This window comes from Elephas maximus, chromosome 20 (assembly GCF_024166365.1).
Source record: "Elephas maximus indicus isolate mEleMax1 chromosome 20, mEleMax1 primary haplotype, whole genome shotgun sequence".
In the NCBI taxonomy this organism is placed as follows: Eukaryota; Metazoa; Chordata; class Mammalia; order Proboscidea; family Elephantidae; genus Elephas; species Elephas maximus.
In genome coordinates this window covers 17,312,094-17,330,635 of record NC_064838.1, presented here as the reverse complement: position 1 = coordinate 17,330,635, position 18,542 = coordinate 17,312,094, and the positions used below count along the sequence as shown (strand labels likewise).

Genomic DNA, 18,542 nt, shown 5'->3' with positions numbered 1-18,542 from the left:
CACAGAGGTGAACAAGACATCACTGTATCTGGCAAACAATCATAATACAGAATGACATGATCTCTAATAGGGGAAATACAAGGTTCTGTTTCTAGCAGGAGAAAAGTACTGAAATAAATTTGAAAGATGATCCATTCTTTTGCCTTTTACTTCACAGAAGAGGAAATTCAGGGCTAGAAAAGTTCCATATCACAGAACTCTTTGATGGAAAAGAGTAGGACTCGAACTCATGTCTTCAAGTTCAAATCTCATATTCTCTAGATAGCAATAACTTGTCCCTGGAAAAGGACTGATTTTGTTTTTCTCCCTTAAAAATAATGATGGACTAACTTGACCACGCATTCCGAGGTAGTTGCCTAAAGTTGGGAATGTGCTCTGAGAACGGAGAACAGTGTGAATATCCATGCTAACTACATGGCATCTAGGATGATGGGGAGGGGAGATGAGAAGTCCACACCTGGCTGGGTCCTAATCCTCCTTAACTGCACCTGATAGCCAGGTGACCTTGCGCAGGAATGAAGCTCTAAAAATCATTTGGACTCTTTTTTTTTTAATCTTTCACATCAGGATAGGATAACAATATCTATATTACAAGGGTAAATTTCATGAAACCATTGACTTGAGTAGGTACTCAACAAATGTATTTTCCATCTCCTTTTCTCTCTGTCATAAATTGGATAGACCTGATGAATAACCAGGTCAGTAGAAAACTCATCTCAGTTCCTTTATTCCTTACCAGTCATTTTATTGTAAATTCTAGCTTCCATTTTTGAGCCATTTTTGTAGATCTCTCTCTTTTTTTTTTTGGCATACCTTCACAAAATTGAACATTTCCACTCTGCGAATATTTTGGGAGTTAGAAGGCAAAGACAAAACAATATATTTAGAGAATTTCCTTAGTATCAATCCTCTAAAAAAAGAAAAGGGAAGAAAACACAGTCAGAAGAAATATTTAAAATTAATTAAGCCTGCTATATAATTCTGTGAGTCTCTTTCTATTACAGGTTATAGAAATTCAACTAGCATAGGTAAGAGCAGAATTTTTAGACTCATGTCCAATATGTCCAGGAGTAGATAGACTTAAGAAACAGCTAAATCCAGGGACTCAAGTGATAAATTCAGCACCCTGCCTTTACCTTTTTCTCTTGGCTGTCTTTGGCCCCATGTTTTGGCTTTATTCTCAGACAGACTTCTTACACATGGCAGTGAAGATGGCCTCTGTCAGTCCCAAGCCCACAACATCTTTACATCTCACCTGAACCCGGCTGCTGTCAAGTGAATTCCAACTCATGGCGACCCCATGTGTGTCAGAGTAGACACATACGCCATAGGGTTTTCGGTGGCTGATTTTTCAAAAGTGTATCACTAAGCCTTTCTCCTGAGGCACCTCTGGATGGACTAGAACCCCAATCTTTCAGTTAGTAGCCAAGTGCACTAACCATTTACACCACCCAGAGGAGGAGAGGAACCCTCATTGCAGCACGCTAACGTCAAGTCTCAGGGAAGACCCTGACTGGCACTGAGTCTGATAACCATCCCCAGAACAAACCACTGTGGCTAGGAGATGGCAGTTCCGGTTACCCATGTGTCCGTGTGCAGCAGGGGTGGGCAATGTCATTCCCACCTGGGCTCACAGGATAGGTTCTCCACTCGAAAATGGGATTCTCCTTCCGAAAAAAAAAAAAAGCGGGGGGCGGGTGGGAGGTTGGAAATCCTGGACAGGCAAAAACACAAAAGATATCCACTTAAATAATGTTTATTTTCCTTTTAGGATTACCAGGCTCAATTCGAAATACTCTTGAAGATCCTGGTAAGTTCATTTCACTTTCTTACAGTGCCTTCCTGTATTTAGTGATAAACACTTTCGGTCCAATACAAGAAAAGAGCTCCATCTCTGTCCAGGCCCACAATAAGGTTGCAATAGCACTAACATGTAAATAATCAAATATGTACATTTTTCATGGCACACTGAGATATAAACATTTTTTTTTTTACCTTAAAGGCACTTATAATTTATTTGTGCATACAAGTTGGATAAAAAAAGTTTAAAATCATTAGTCATTTATGCAATAAAGGACCCAGTATCTACCATATGTAGGACACCATGTTTAGCTTTTTGAGAATACAAAAACTTCAGTCTCTGTCCTCAAAGAGATCACTCTGACCTGGAGTTAGTATAGAGGACTCCACGTATAAGTTAATATCTGAGTTGAGTTTTGAAGGCTATGTAGACATTTTACTATAATGAATAGGAAAAGAAGACATGCAAAAAAAGGCCAAGACAGAAAAGATCGATGTGTGCTTTCTCATTTAGTTAAAACTTTACACCTATGGCAGGGATGGAAACCCTGATGGCATAGTGGGTAAGAGCACCGCTGCTAACCAAAAGGTTGGCAGTTCGAATTCACCAGATGCTCCTTGAAAACTCTATGGGGCAGTTCTACTCTGTCCTATAGGGTTGCTGTGAGTCCGAATCGACTTGACGGCAACGGGTTTGGGTTACGGCAGAGATGGGAAATAACAGCAAGGTAGCTTTTACACATTTCTCAATAAAGATTTGCCTAAAAATATTATCGTGCATTTGTACTAGGGAAGACTATGCAGCAGCTCTATAGGATTAAGCAGAACTAAATAAGCACAACTCCAAGACATATTAATAAGGGGTTGGGGAATCCCATTGTACGTTTATATTCATTAAGCACCTAGCATAATAAAAAAGGAGCCCTGATGCTCAGTTGTTAAGTGCTCCACTGCTAACCAAAAGGTTGGTGGTTTGAACCCACCACCATCCCTCAGGAGAAAGATGTGCCAATCTGTGTCCGTAAAGATTACAGTCTTAGAAACCCTATGGGGCAGTTCTACTGTCTCCCACAGGGTCGCTATGAGTTGGAATGGACTCCACGGCAAGAGGTTTGGTCTTTAGCATAAGAAATACAGTATCGCTCGTTTTTCATTAAGCAAAAAAAAAAAAAAAATGCATATGTTCATGAATGTATGTAAAAGGTCTTGGAAAGATTTACCCCAAACTAACTAATGGCCTCTGTAAAGAGTAGTTAGAACGGGGCAGGCAGTGGTGGCGAATAGAGAATTTTACTTTTACTTTTGTACTTCTTTGTTGCTTGAGCTATTTTGTGTTTCCATGATAAAAAATGTCTCTATTGTTTGCTTACTAAAGACATATTTTCACATAAATAAAAAGGAAGTTTTTTATTAAAATAAGGGTGAAATTATTTGCAGGATAAGGAGTGTGGGCTTTTTAAAAAAATGTTATCATTTACGATTGTCAGTGAGGCAGGTGCCTAATATATTGAGCTATGCATTACAAAGAATAACACTTTGTGGATGGGGTTATCTTAGAGTCAATAAATAAAAAGGCAGGTAGCACTGTTTGAAGGTTATTTCAAATATACGTATATTTATATGTGGTGTTTATATATATCCCACTGCTGTCGAGTCCATTCCAACTCATAGCAACCCTATAGGACAGAGTAGAACTGCCCCATAGGGGTTCCAAGATTGTAAATCTTTACAGAAGGAGATTGCCACATCTTTCTTCCATGGAGTAGCTGGTGGGTTCAAGCCACTGACCTTTTAATTAGCAGCCAAGCACTTTAACCACTGCACCACCATGACTTATATATAGACATACACATATATGTGTATACACAAAAATATATATACACACAAACATATATACACATAAATATTACATTAATTAAGATCAATCAATCGCCACTGCCGTCGAGTCTATTCCTATATAAATTAAACATGCATTTTTTATAGGAGGCTATTTATAAAAATATGTATAAAAACAAGTATATATATATATATAATAAATATCTATGAATGAACACTAAGGGTTGAGAGGAGAGAAAAATAGTTCTTTTTTTAAATATAAGGAATTTAAAGCACCAAAGTGATGTCTTTGGGGATATTCTTTTGGCAAGTGTCATAAAGATTACTGGAAATCTGGGTCTGGAGACCAAGATGGGCAGAGTCTGATTGCAGTTGAGATTTGGAAGTTATATCCATGAAGGTGATACTTGAAGAAATGAGATCAAGAGATCATCAGGGAACAAATGAGGACAGCAAGAGAAAAAGAGAGGAGAGTTGAATTTAAGGCCCCAGGACAGATTATCCAATAAGAGAAGGGGAACAATGCATTCGCTCATTCTTTCAGAACTAAATATTTTTTTTTAGCACAATGTACCAACCACTGTGTAGGTTCTGATGACAGAATGGTGAAAAAAGGGAGATGGTCACTGCCCATAGGGAGTTTCCATCTACTGGAAGGCTAGCAATAGCTAACATTGACTAGCTATTTGCTGTCTTTGCAAGTGGCATTTAATTATCACATTAACTTTGAGATAGACAGTTACTATCTTCTTTGTATGGATAAAAATACAAGGCTTAGTGAGGTGGGGCAGTTTGTCCTAAGACAGATATAAAGTGGTAGGGACTGTATTTGAATCTCAGTTTTGTCTACCACTGGAACCCCTAAACATTGTGTATCACTGCCTCCTGAAAAGTGACCAGTGCAGGGATCACAGAAGAAACATCTGGACGGGGGGTGAAACCAGCGTTCTACATTACAGAAGAAAAGGACAGAGCCACGCAGCGGACTAACACATGTGGAGGAAGCCTCCAACAGAGGAGAGACCATTGATTTGGTGATTAGAAAGTCATGGATTCATTCCTTTATTCAACCATTCAACAAATACTTATTAAGCACCTAGCACGAATTATCGCATGAGCTTTGAAAGATCTATTTTGGTTGAGTGGGGACAGAGGCCAATAGTGAGGGATTAGGGCGTGAGTAGATAATGAAATAGTATGTGTTAAGGACTCTTCTGAGGAATTTGGTTATGGGAAAATTAGTGCAAGAAGGATTGCTAGGCTCTGGTACAACTAAGCATGTGCACAGAAGGAGGACGGAGGCAGTAGGAGGCTGAAAATACCAAGGAATGGGGATGATGGTTGATAAAAAGGCATCTTGTAGATGAAGAAAAAGGTAGGACTCCAAACCACTAATGCAGAGGTTAACCTTAGACAGGAGCAGGGAACTTCTTTGATAGGGGATGAAAAGAAATATGAAAAAAACAGAAACATTTTGCAGTAAAATGCAGTCATTAGAAACTACCAATCAAATCACTTTTGGACAGGGGTTCTCAATTCTACAGACACATTAGAACCATCTTGGTAGTGACTAAAATCCTGATACCCAGGCTACCCTTCACATGAATAAAATCAGAAAACCTTGAGGCTTTTTCAGGCCAGGGATGTCCAATGTAGGCTTTAAAAGAGGAACCAGCAAGATTTAGCCAGGTGGAAAGAACATGAGCAGAATCTAAAAAAAAACTAAGAGACAGTAAACAAATAAATTTGCCTAAAGCAAACCAAGCAAAGAGGAAATGGGAGAGAAAACAGAAAAGCCAGTCCATGATCAGATCACAAAGGATCTTTAAAAGTTGCCCAATTGCTGCAAAGTAGACATAAGAGTATCATGTTATTTCTGAACACAGCTCTACTAACCAACGGGCTCTCGTCAGTACTGTTCACTTTTGTATCGCCAGTCTCCGTCAGAGTCCCTGGCACACAGTAGATGTTCAAGAAACATTAGTACAATGAATAAATTAATAAATGACTTTTTAACTGAGGTCTCATCCTATGCCCTCTGTTCAAGTTTCTAGAATACTCGACAACAGCAGAAATGTCCCAGATCCAATCCCAAGTCATTCTGTGCAAATACTTCTCAACAGCCCACTCAAATCTACTTTGGGTCTCCGCTGGCATCATTGGATATGACTCCAATCTCTTTACTCTTCTATGCCAACGATACTAAATTGTGTGTGTATGAGATTTAGATTAAGGTTAAGAAATATGAAAAAACAACGGGTATATGTGCTTTTGCTTTACCCACTGTCCCACCAGGGCTCCACTTTTTCATTGAAGTACTAGCTACCAAGTGGTTTAAAATAAGATATGAAATCTCCGTATTCACTTGGACATTCTCATTGACCATTATCCTATATTAAGAGCTTGCCTCCTGCCATCTTGCTGTGCTCTTATTTCCCTCACATTTCACCAGTACAATCCACCCTACAAATTTTAGCTTATTTCTTATGTAGGGCAGTTTAACTATGACTATATCCTACACCATGGCTTGAAGGGACTCACTTTCTATACCCAAGCCACCCCAGTATTTTGCCAAATCAAAGGTCAGATATTAACCCCACCTGTTTTTCAATCCCAAACATTTATAGCCAATTAAGGTTTTAAATGGCAATCTTTTTGTCTTTTCTCTGTATGAAAAGAATGAATCACCCAGGAAAGACACAGAAAATCTCCAATCCCAAAATAACAAGTGAAGCCCTGCGAGAGAATAAACATTTGTTATCCATAGTCCCCAAAACAGTATGTGTTCACTTTATTGTTGGGAGTAATCTTTGCCTCCCTCATTGAGGAGTCTCAGAATCAATGTCTTTTGTCTTGTATTGTCACTGTCATGTCTGGTCACGAGAGTGGTGGCGTGAATACAGTGGACACTCAACAAATGTGCACTAATTATGAGGATAAAGGGCAAAGATCAGATACTCTCTGAGATTTTATACCCTATAATAATAGCGGTAATAATAGCTACTTTGTATATCCAAAGCCATTTAAAAGCACCAGCATTTCACATGGCACACATCCTCACAGAGCAGATCAATATTTATTCTTCCAAGTGTGTCAAATATACAGTTGGGGCACTTTGAGGTGAAAACGTTGTCTCGCCAGCATCAGCTTCAGAACTTGGAAATCATATCCCCCAGTTCATTATGTCAGAATAATAAAATGACCCTCGCCAGTTGAACATATTCATTAACAGTTAGGGGGGAGCAGGGCAGAAGGAGCAGACAATAAGGCTTGGGGATCTTACAACGCTAAACAGCCATCAAGGAAACAGGACTATTCTTTGGTGTCACTTCAGTTCTCGAAGAAAACACACATACCACAACAGGCTTGTTTAGTCCTTCCAGGTAAGAAATTATTTTTGTGACTCCTGGTCCAAGTGATTTCATGATATTGCCCTTCATTGGTTGGGGTGAGGGAAAGTAGTGGAACATCCTTTTGCCCCCTTCTCACTCCCTCTCTGTCTCTTTCACTGATGAAGGAATTCAAGCTTGATTAGTAACTAACTAGGAAAGAACTCTGTAAGGTTTAGTTAAGCAACATCTAAACTACAGCAGTCTCTTCTCAGATCCCATTAAGAAGTAATCACCCAGCGCAACTAACAAGTCACTCAGACCAGACTTTTGGAATTTGGCTCTTTTGTTCTGTCAGTGTGAATAGTATGGAAGGTGTGTGATGCAATTTAGAAGGGAGCTCTCTTGGAGCTTTCACTCAGGAAGGCGTCAGGAGCTCTGGGGGTAGAGCTTAGCTCAGAAAGAGAGAAGGAATGCAAGTTTGCATTGACAGCTTGATCCCAGAGAGAGGTGGCTGGCTGCGTGTCTAGCAGATCCTCTGGGTGTGGATGAGGCAGGGGCAGGAGGCTTTGTTTTAAGCAACCATGTGCTGCCAGCATTAAAGGAACAATTATCATCCTCGCACACTGCTAGCTGTTTGCTACTGCCATTTCCTTCAAGAAAACCTCTTTCACTTGCCACTTGGTGCCTGTCAGGCAATAATATTTTTCACACATGGTACACATACTAAAATGCTCTTGTGTGTTCTTAATACATTTACAGTTGATAACAATGGGGCTGTTTCGTCAGGAAAAGTAGAAGAGTATTTCTTACAAATGCAGAGCAATGGCAAGACAAACTATGGTCTAGTGCCGCTGTGTTTCATGGCAGTGAGCCTCACTTAAGGTTCAATCCAGCCCCTGGAACAGGGAAAAGAAGCCAAATGTGATCACGTTGTGGCCTTTTTATTCAACCTCAAGTTCTTCTTTTCAATAACGAGCTTTGTTCAATGCATTTCTCCAGCCCAGGAGGAGGATGAGAACACAGAGATGGGTGAACATACAATGTCCTTTATGTGGATGTGTGTTTGGTCCTTGGTTTTACCTGGATCATTGTCTTCAAGACTCAAGGGGGATGAGGGGTTGAGGATCAGTTGTTCCTTAGACAAACCAACACTTTAAAAGAAGCATCCACCAAAAAACTAGATTCCTTGATGACTAAATTACAGCTTGATGTTAGCACAACTCCATTTTTTTGTTGCTATTGTTAAATGAAACCAGATTTTAAGTAATAGACAACTTCTATCAGCCAATTTTAAGAAAGACTTCCGTTGTTACTCAAATATCAAAATAATAAAATCAAAAAATAATAGCCCTGGTGGTCAAAAACTACGGTCTGACACCAGCCCACAAATAAATATAGTTTGTGAAAGGATATTTTGGTGAAAAGAAATCTGTATTGTTATACTTAGGGTGAAATGTATCTCCTAAATGATTCTACAGAATAAAGGAAACTGTACCGGGTGTTGTTAAACTATGTTTATCTGCCTGAAAGGAATAATGTGAAATATTAATTGTTCAACATATATTATGGTATCTACCAATAGAAGGCAATATGCAATTAGGTGGATGGCTCTTGCGTCAGACAGCATAGATTCAAAGCCTGGCTCCACCATTTTTAATCCTATGATCTCAACCACATTTCTCCAACTCTCTAAGCCCCAATTTCTTAATCATTATAATAGGAATGGCAGTAATAGTACCTAACTCATAAAATGTTTTACAGGATAAAATTAGATAATAAAATATATGTTGTACAAATTCTGGAATTTAATATAAAATATTTTTATCATTATTATTCAATAATAAATACAGAAATGGATTTCTTGGGTTAATTCAGATATATTTCATTCCAAATGAACATGTCATTAGACATGAGAGCAATTAACATTAGATTATGTAATAAACCATCCTCATATCTCAGTGGCCTAGCTTAATAAAATTCATTCTTGGCCACCCAGGGCTACCACATGGTGACTCAGAGATCCAGGTTTTTTCTACCTTATGGCTCTACCATCCCTAGGGGAGCTTCAGAGTTTTCTCCTGTATTCTTTTCTCTGCTTTCGGCTGGCCAATATATAGAGAACAAAGTGTGGAAAATCACGTGGGATATTCTAGGGGCCAAACCTCGAAGGGAGGCACACCACTTCTGCCCACATTCATTTCGCCGGAGCTATTTGTGCGGTCCCGCCTAGGTGCAATGGTGCTGGAAAATGTAGTGTAGCTGTGTGCCAGATGAGGAAATAGGTCTGGTATGCATCTAGCCAGTCTCTGTCACCGACATCAATCTTTGTGCTCTAAATACAGTATAAAATGTAGTATAGTAGAGGGTATTTTCTTTAGCCAGGCTTGAAGCATTGAAGACACCAGCATATGCAAATAAGAAGCTTTCTGAATACATAATGTTCTTAATATAAGCACTGATGCTGTTGACCACTAAATTCTCTTATACCCTCACCTGGATTTTTCTGCAACTTCCTGACTGTTCCTGCTCAGGACCCTCTGCTGGTTCCTTTTCTTCAATGTGTCTGAGAATGCTGATAATTGAGAGAAAAAAAATCCACAAAAAGCTTTATGGTTTTTACAAAAGAAAACAAGCATCCCTTCCACCCTTCCTCAAGACGCAGCTCTCGATTCATCTCTGGGAAGACCTCTTTGGTTGTGGAAGCTGAGCTGAGTGTCCCTCTTCCGTGTCTCCATAGCCTCTGCCATTGCATTTACTTCACACTATTTTCAGTGTTGTTACTGGGTTCTGCTCAGCAGACTAGAAGTGAGTTGAAAGCTGAATTATGCCTTTAATCTCAGTTTTTCCTGTCTGCCATAGAGTATGCTATTTGCCAGGAAGTCAGCTCTGATTCCCAGCAACCCCATGAGTGTCAGAGTAGAACTGTGCTCCGTCCCCATAGACTTCTCAGCAGCTGATGTTTTGGAAGTAGATCAGTAGATCGCTCTGAGTGGACCTGAATCTCCAACTTTTTGTTTATCAGCCAAGCACATTGGTTGTGTTCACCACCCAGGTGCCCTACCACATGTTGTAGGCACTCACTGATCATTTACTGGGTGAATTAAGGATGTTAGAGGTACATCCCAGCTGTACATCTTCGTAAGTAAAGAAAACCAGAATATCAATGAAAACTTGAAAGTGGTCTATCATGAAAAAATTTAGTGGGAAGGATATATATTTTTTCTTTCATAAAAGTTAAAAAAAAAGTTTTTGTTTTGTTTTCAATTTTTGGCCCTATACTAAAAAAAATAAATAAATCAACAACCTTAAGTGCTTCACCAGGTTCCAATAAATTGACTTTGGAAATATTTTTCTTTCCTATGGGCATTAGTTTACTTAAGGATCTGGGAGGCAGAAAAAGAACACACAGTTTAAAGCAGGCACAACAAGACTCCTTCCAGAATGTCTGCGCTGTATTCATGAAGCAGAGCACATTTCCGAATCTCTATTAGGGAATTTTTTTTTTTTTTTTGGCAGTCTAACATCATTTATAAGACAAACAGTTCCTTCTGAGAGGTAGGGGAAAATCTCTAGGCTGAAGATGGGTTACTTTTCAAATTAAACTTTGATTAAAGGAATGATATTTTGTCAAGATTTTCCATTCACAATAAAATGCAAAATAATATATTGTCTTTAGTACTTTGGTAATATTGGTAATATTTTTTATCTTATTGTAGATAGCCATGAAAACGTCTTTCTTGATATTAAACTTCTAAAACTTCGGGTTAGAAGGTATACTGTTAGCACCTTATTCACATCCATATTTTGAAACATTTAGTATGCATTATTCTAAAAATAGCAGTAACCTACTCAAACTGATATGTGCAAGTCTTACTATTATCATTATCTCACTATACACTATCTTACTATTATCATATTTAATATTATTATTACTATATCATCAATATTGCTTAGTATATCACACCTACTACACAACTTACTATTTCCTTTACCAATTAAGTTTACTTTATCAGAGGCAGTGTATCATAGTAGTTAAAAGATCATGTTCTTCTCTGGAACTAGGCTTTGTGGATTCAAATCTCAGATCTGCCACTTACTATTTATAGTTATAAAGGACAACTCATTTCACCTTTCTGTGCCTCAGCCTCCTCATTTACAAATGAATGGATAATAATAGTACCTAATCCACAGAGTTATTTTGAGGATTAAAGAAGTCAATACATTGAAAATCTTAAAACACAGGTACATAGAAAGCCTTCAGAAATATTTATTGTTGTTAGGTGCCATCAGATCGGTCCCAACTCATAGTGACCTTATATACAACAGAATGAATCACCACCTGGTCCTGTACCATCCTCACCATCATAGCTATGTTTGAGCCCATTGTTGCAACCACCGTGTCAATCCATCTCATTGGGAGTCTCCCTCTCTTTTGATGACTTTCTACTTTACCAAGCATGATGACCTTCTTTAGGGACTGGTCTCTCCTGATAACATGTCCAAAGTATGTGAGACAAAGTCTCACCATCCTCACTTCCAAGGAACACTTTGGCTGTACTTCTTCCAAGACAAATGTGCTCATTCTTCTGGCATTCCATAGTGTATTCATTATTCTTTGCCAACACCATAATTCAACGGCATCAATTCTTCTTCGGTCTTCCTTATTCATTGTCCATCTTTCACATGAATCTGAGGTGATTAAAAATACTATGGCTTGGTTCAGGTGCACCTGAGTCCTCAAAGTGACATTTTTGCTTTTTAACATTTTAAGGAGGTCTTTTGCAGCAGATTTGCCCAATGCAATATGTCATTGGATTTCATGATTGCTCCTTCCATGGGTGTTGATTATGTATCCAAGTAAAATGAAATCCTTGACAAATTTAATCTTTTCTCTGTTTATCATGATGTTGCTTATTGGTCCGGTGTAAAGATTTTTGTTTTCTTTATGTTGTTGTTTTTTTTTTTTATGTTGAAATGTAATCCATGCTGGAGACTGTAGTCTTTGATCTTTATCAGTAAATGCTTAAAGCCTTTGCCTTCACAAAGCAAGGTTGTGTCATCTGCATATAGCCCATTGTTAATGAGTCTTCCTTCAATCCTGATGCCACATTCTTCTCATATAGTCCAGCTTCTTGGATTATTTGCTGGGTATACAGATTGAATAAGTATGGTGAAGGAATACGACCATAATGCACACCTTCCCTGATTTTAAACCATGTACTATTTCTTTGTTCTGTTCAAATGACTGCCTCTTGGTCTATGTACAGGTTCCTAATGAGCACAATTAAATGTTCTGGAATTCCCATTCTTCACAAAGTTATTCATAATTTGTTATGATCCACATAGTCAAATGCCTTTGTATAGTCAATAAAAAACAGGTAATATTTAGCTATTATTACATGTTGACAGACTAATCTTTGTTCATCCTCTCTACTTTCATATTTCTGTTTTCCTCCATCTAATTCATTTTAATCTGTCTCTATCCTTCCCCCCCCCGCCAAAATTGAAATTGTTCTAGCGAAGGTCACCAAATGTCCTCAAGCCAAATTCAATGAGTTGTTTTCCATCCTGAAGTGTCCTTGCCTTCTTTGCAGCATCTAGTCCTTTAATCACAACCTTTTTCTTGAAATGTTCTCATCTCCTGGATAAGGAGAAGAGAGATGGAGAAAACCAGGGAGGATAATATGAAAGCAGTGTAGGAGAAACGATTTGAAGGAAAAGGCTGTTGTTACAGGTTAATACGAGGGAGAGAGGTCAAATAAGAACGACTAGATGCTCAGTCTATTTCCCTGCTAATTCACCCTCCATATTGGCATTTCTAAAGCAAAAATATAATCTTGTTTTATTCCTGTTTAAAACCCCTATTTCAGGTTCTTCAATGACAGTTAAAGGAAATTGAATATAATTGGTGTGTTTGGGAGGCTGAGGGTGGGAAATCAATTGTATACTTGTGTATGTGTACATTTTTCTGGGAAGAAGATTTATGGATTTTACTGGGGTCTTATCACACCAAATCAAGAACCATTGCTCCAATGGCTCTTTATTGACTATAGGCGAAAGTTTAAAATCCATGAGTAGGGGTAAAAAGCTTCACCTTAACTTCCACCACGCCCTTTTCTCACCTCCACCCACCTCCATTTCTTACCATGCTCTGCTAAGTACTGTTTTCCATCTTACACAAACATTTATTATGCCTGGTATATCCTTACTCTTAACACCAACTGGAAATTGAGTAACAACTTTTTAAGATCTAGTGAAAATTTCTTCTCTCCAAGACACCTTTCTACGCTCCACAAAGTATAAATAGAATATGCCTGGTTTTGCCCCCACAGAACTATGTATGACTCTATTAGATGACTTATATGCTATTGAAATCAGTTGTCTGGGGGACTATCACCTTACCTCATGGAAAAGTGAACTCTGAAGACAGGGACCAGGTCTTATCCACCTTTGTATATCTACCAACAGCTAACATCCTGCCTGGCACGTTATAAAGAGTTCACAAATGATTGTGTTGAGTGACTGAATTACTGATTGCTTACTGGGTGGGTCTTGCTTCTAATTGCTCTGATAGGTGAAGTATTGTATGTTGTTTTCTGAGGGATGTGATGAACTGTTACATATCTATTTTTTTAATGAATGTTGGCTAATCCACACTGGAACTTGCCTACCACACTCTTCAATACAGGCTACGTTTCACACTCTTTCTACATCTTTTCAATAACATATTCGTCATATCAAAAGACATCTCCATAGCTGGTGATAGAAGATTTATACCATGATTTCTAAATCCTGGGAGGCCAGCAGCACTCTTTCCACCAGCAACATCTGTCTAAATGGGGCTTATTATAGAGTCATTTCAACAGTAGCGCCACCATATATCTTAAGCTGAAGAATGGTATTATTCCAGTAAATACCACGTACATAGCAAAAGAGGGGGAAACTGAGGCAGGAGCAAATGACATTTCATATAATAGCCATAAATCCAAAGTACGGTTGTTCTAATTGTCAAAATATATTTTCATGTCATTGTTGAATATTTCTGGGCTCAAGAAACACTAAACCCCTCTGCTTGAGAAGAGAAATAACATTTTCTTGCAAATGTGTATAAAGAAGTTGGAATTAGGCATGCTTCTGGCATCTTCACTTTTTACAGAGAAAAGTATTCTTAAGCAGGAAGAGCATCAACAGTGTACACTGACTCTTGACACACCATTGCTTTCTTAAGCTAGAATAATAAAAATTTGCAAATGAACAAAAGAGTGGGAGGTAGATATCTGATTTACCATGTTTTTGAGATAAAGAACACTATAAAAAAAGATCAACGTGAAGAATAAAGCATTGTTAACTGAGTCATGACATTTCTATTCTAGTGACGACTTGAACGGCAGAACTCTGCAAATGAGCACCTTGTGCCACTTTCAAAGTGGGAGGAAGACATGTAATTATAATCCTTCCACTGACGAGAATTCAAGGAAATCTGGGGAAAAGTTTACTGGAAAACATATTGACATATCACTATTATAAATTACTTTCTCTTATTAAACCAAAAAAATTCTTTTGTGGGCCAGCTCATCACGGCACAAAAGGTAGTGCATGAAAAGACAGACCTGCCTCAAAAACCCTTTTCTTACATTGAGGAAGATCTACTATGTATTTATTCTGTAACTTTTCCAACACCCGGGATATAATAGAGAAACATATTTTCCAAACAGTCTTAACCTCCATTGTCTTGAGCGCACGTATCGACATTGTCATGTCACTTACTGGGAATCTTCATGCAAACCTTGTATTTAGTCAAAACTAATGAATCTGTTTTAACACCCTTCGCAAAAGTAAAAGAAGATATAATGTTATGTTTTCACTCAACATACATTTTCATCCATCGCCTTCCTTTGTTGGATGGATAAGGGGGGCGAGAAACCTGCAAAAATTACAGGGACGTTATCAGCATCAGTGTTTTAATAGAGAGCAGAATTGGAAATAGCATTTTGCTGAGTGATTCTCTAAATGAATGATAAACACAGAGGGGTGAATTTTCCCGATGTTTAAGTCCACTGAAGTCTCAGAGGGCAGACTCCCAAGTGTCAAAAGAAGCTCTCTAGCTGACCCCATTACTGCCTCTGGCCCTCGTGAAGGCAAAGGGGCAGTTGTAAAGTCAGACACTTAGTGAGCATTGCGGAAATTATAGCGTTGTGTTAAATGTGCCCTCTGCAGGGTGCTTTCCTATCTTCAGAGAACACACTCATTAAGTGCTGCCAACAAGAGAACTAAGCGTTTTTCTTTATAAAAAGTGGCACCTTCTATGGAACATCTGGAGCCCATCCAAAGGGCTTCCAAAATAGGCGGCAGAACATAATGAAGCAGAAGAGCACAGCCATTGAGGCTGCAACATCGCTGCAGCATGGACCATTTCTGCCGGCACTGGGCTGAGTCATCCACCGCTGTACTGTGCCTGGAAGACCCAGGATGGTCTATGAGGAGTCCTCAGCTGGGATCAGTATGTAAAAGGCCTACTTACAAACTTAGAATATATTTCGGCTATTTCTTCCATTTTACCAGTCTAGTTTCATCCACATTCAACCATTTGCCTTCTGCTTGTTAGCGATAAAGACACGCGTGGGTATTTGGTTTTCACACTAACCTGATGTTTTCTACAAAATCTGTTGTGATAACGAGTAAAGATTAAGATACACGGAAAATATATAAAGGCTATAGATATCATCATATATCTAAATACATAGATAAATAGATACACAATCTTGATAGCATATCAGGTTATAATAAAGATTAAAAAAAAGATAGAAAACCACAAAGATAGGAAAAAAAGAGGGTACAAAAGTCAGATTGAGAGTAATAAAGGAGAACCAAAGATTAGGTCTAAAGAAAAAAACAAACAAACCCATTGCCGGCAACTCAATTCCAATTCATAGCACCCCTATAGGACAGAGTAAAACTACCCCATAGGAGTTTCCAAAGAGCGCCTGTTGGATTCAGACTGCCAGCCTTTTGGTTAAGCAGCAGTAGCTCTTAACCATTATGCCCCCAGGGTCTCCTTAAAACAAATTCACCTCTGAGAAAACCACTAAAAGAATCCAAAGCAGCCTAACTTCCGTTTGTATGTAAATCACACTGATTTCATCCAACCTTGCTGTAGACCCAGAAACCCTGGTGGTGTAGTGGTTAAGTGCTATGGCTGCTAACCCAAGGGTCAGCAGTTTGAATCCACCTGGCACTCCTTGGGAACTTTATGGGGCAGTTCTACTCTGTCCTATAGGGTCGCTATGAATCGGAATCGACTCGACGGCACTGGGTTTTTTGGTTTTTTGGTGCTGTAGAACCAGTTTGGTTTTGTTCTGGGATGCTATTAAGATTGGGTGCTACAGAGGAGGGGGGGTAAACAAGACTCATTAGAACAGCCCTAAATACAGTAATTTGTCCATAGATTTCTCAGTTTATAAGGGTACAGAGACTCAACTTTTCTGCATTTAGGCACTGCACCAGTTTCCTTAAAATCTAGAATGTAACTTTGCTCAGAAAAGATGGAATCCTTCCTAATTCTTATTCAAACATCTCCTAAAACATATGAGAGCTCAAGTTATTAAATACAAGTGTTTGGCAGTGCTCTGCACTTAACTCAGTCGATTTTAAGGAATTTGTGCAGAGGTGATGGCAAGAGATAGCACTTTGCAGTCAGAACAAAGTCTTGAGTCTTGGCTGTGTGGCTTTGGACAAGTTACTTCATCTTTCTGAATTTCAGTTGCCTCCTGGTTCATGGGTGGCTCAAACTGTTAAACACTCGACTACTGGCCAAAAGGTTAGTGTTTCAAACCCAGCCAGAGGGGCATCAGAAGACGAGCTTGGAGAACTGCTTCTGAGAGGTCACAGCCTTGAGAACCCCACGGAGCAGTTCTATTCTGCACACATGGGATCACCATGAGTTTGGAATCAACTCAACAGCCACTAACAAACTACCTGGTTCAAAAAGGGGTACACAATAAACGAAAACTTTTGGTCAAAAGTGTGGCTTTCCTATATTAACATCCTCCCGCAGACAGACTAAAAGGGTAGGATAGGATAATGAGACTCATCAGAAGCAGGTGCCTTAAGTGTCGCCATAAGATTGCCAAGGCTTCCCATCGCTCCCTGACTACCAAAATTTATCCCATATCAAAAGTCTGGCCCCAATTCAAACTGATGGAATCAGAAACTCTGAAGGGAAAGCCCAGCGGTGTGTTTTAACAAGCACCCCAGGTGATCCTGGTGAATGCTAGAACCACTGTCCTGGGCATTGTAGAACAAAATCAGGGTGGGCTTGTGCCAACATGATGTGTAAACTACACATACAGCACTTGGACTCACCAAGCTGATCGCCTTGACCACCTGTCAGAGCGACCTTCATGATAGTAGACTTACTTCCTGTAAAGCAACAGCTGTATCTTCTGATGACTTTCCGAGGGAGAGAAAAATAGTCTCTTTTCTGTCTACCGCAATTATTGAATTGGAGTCACCTGGTATTTTTACACTTGTTTGTATCACCAAGGGACAAGTTCAAACAAAGACTGGCTTGCCCATTTCAGGTTTAAATATTTCCTTAGCTAAGTGGTAAGGAAGTGCACATAACCCAGGGAGCCCTATAATTTTCTGTCTTAAGTATTATTCCTTGAGAGTTTCTGCTACTGTTTGTAACCTTTTGAGCTCCTGCAAATGTATTTGGTATACAGTCAAAGTGAGATTAGTTCAAAGTAGATTTAGGAGTATTAAAGAATTGCTTTGTTGAAAGCCTACCCATCCAAAGAACTAAATAATAAGTACATAGGCACAAACAAATCAATAAATATCAATTATTTAAATTGATTTAAAATGCATCATTTTGTATTACTCATTTGACAAAAACGTAAAGGCCAACAGTCTTCACAGTACAGGAAAACGACTAGTTTTATCTTTATGGCAACTTAAAAGCATTTTAGAAGCGAAGCCACTGAAATTTCAAAGAGCCTTCATCTCCAGTTGCCAAGAACAACTCAAGATGTTACCCATGCCTACAGCTCTCCATTGCTCTGCCGGACTTTGGTTGGAGAGAAAGAGACAGAGAAAGGGAACTTCTTACCTTTTTGTTTCTGGGGAGAGCATGTAGAGTATCAAAGCAGCTGGACAGATCTAGGAAACCCTGGTGGTGTAGTAATTAAGTGCTACAGCTGCTGACTAAAAAGATTAGCAGTTTGAATCTACCAGGCGCTCCTTGGAAACCCTGTGGGGCAGTTCTACTCTGTCCTATAGGGCCGCTAAGAGTCAGAATGGACTCAATGGCAGTGGGTTTGGTGGGGTTTTTTTTGGACAGATCTAACGCATACAGGGTGGGTGCGCTAATAAAAAAAATAAATTTTTTAATAGTTAATGTTATTTACTAAGTGGGTACAGCTGAAACACTTACCTACCAGACACCTGGGATTTCAGCCAGGCTCACTGGTTTTTTTTTTTCCTGTGACAACCTAATAAAAGCTCTTACAGGGGGAATCGAGTGATTAATCCACCCGACTGATGGGATGAGAACTAACGCTCATCATCTCATTT

The 18,542-nt window shown here is 39.0% G+C and overlaps 1 protein-coding gene across 2 annotated transcripts in view; it reads left to right on the top strand.

The window, feature by feature from the left end:
• The window catches only part of MDFIC2 (MyoD family inhibitor domain containing 2), a 125,431-nt gene that overhangs the window by 73,930 nt on the left and 32,959 nt on the right, over positions 1-18,542 (top strand). The window contains exon 2 of one of the 2 annotated variants that reach the window (XM_049862603.1): positions 1,772-1,810. The exons of the other annotated variant lie outside the window; for it this stretch is intronic. Within the exon in view, the coding sequence (XP_049718560.1) occupies positions 1,772-1,810 (39 nt within the window). The remainder of the gene's footprint in view (positions 1-1,771; positions 1,811-18,542) is intronic. 2 annotated transcript variants of the gene reach the window in all.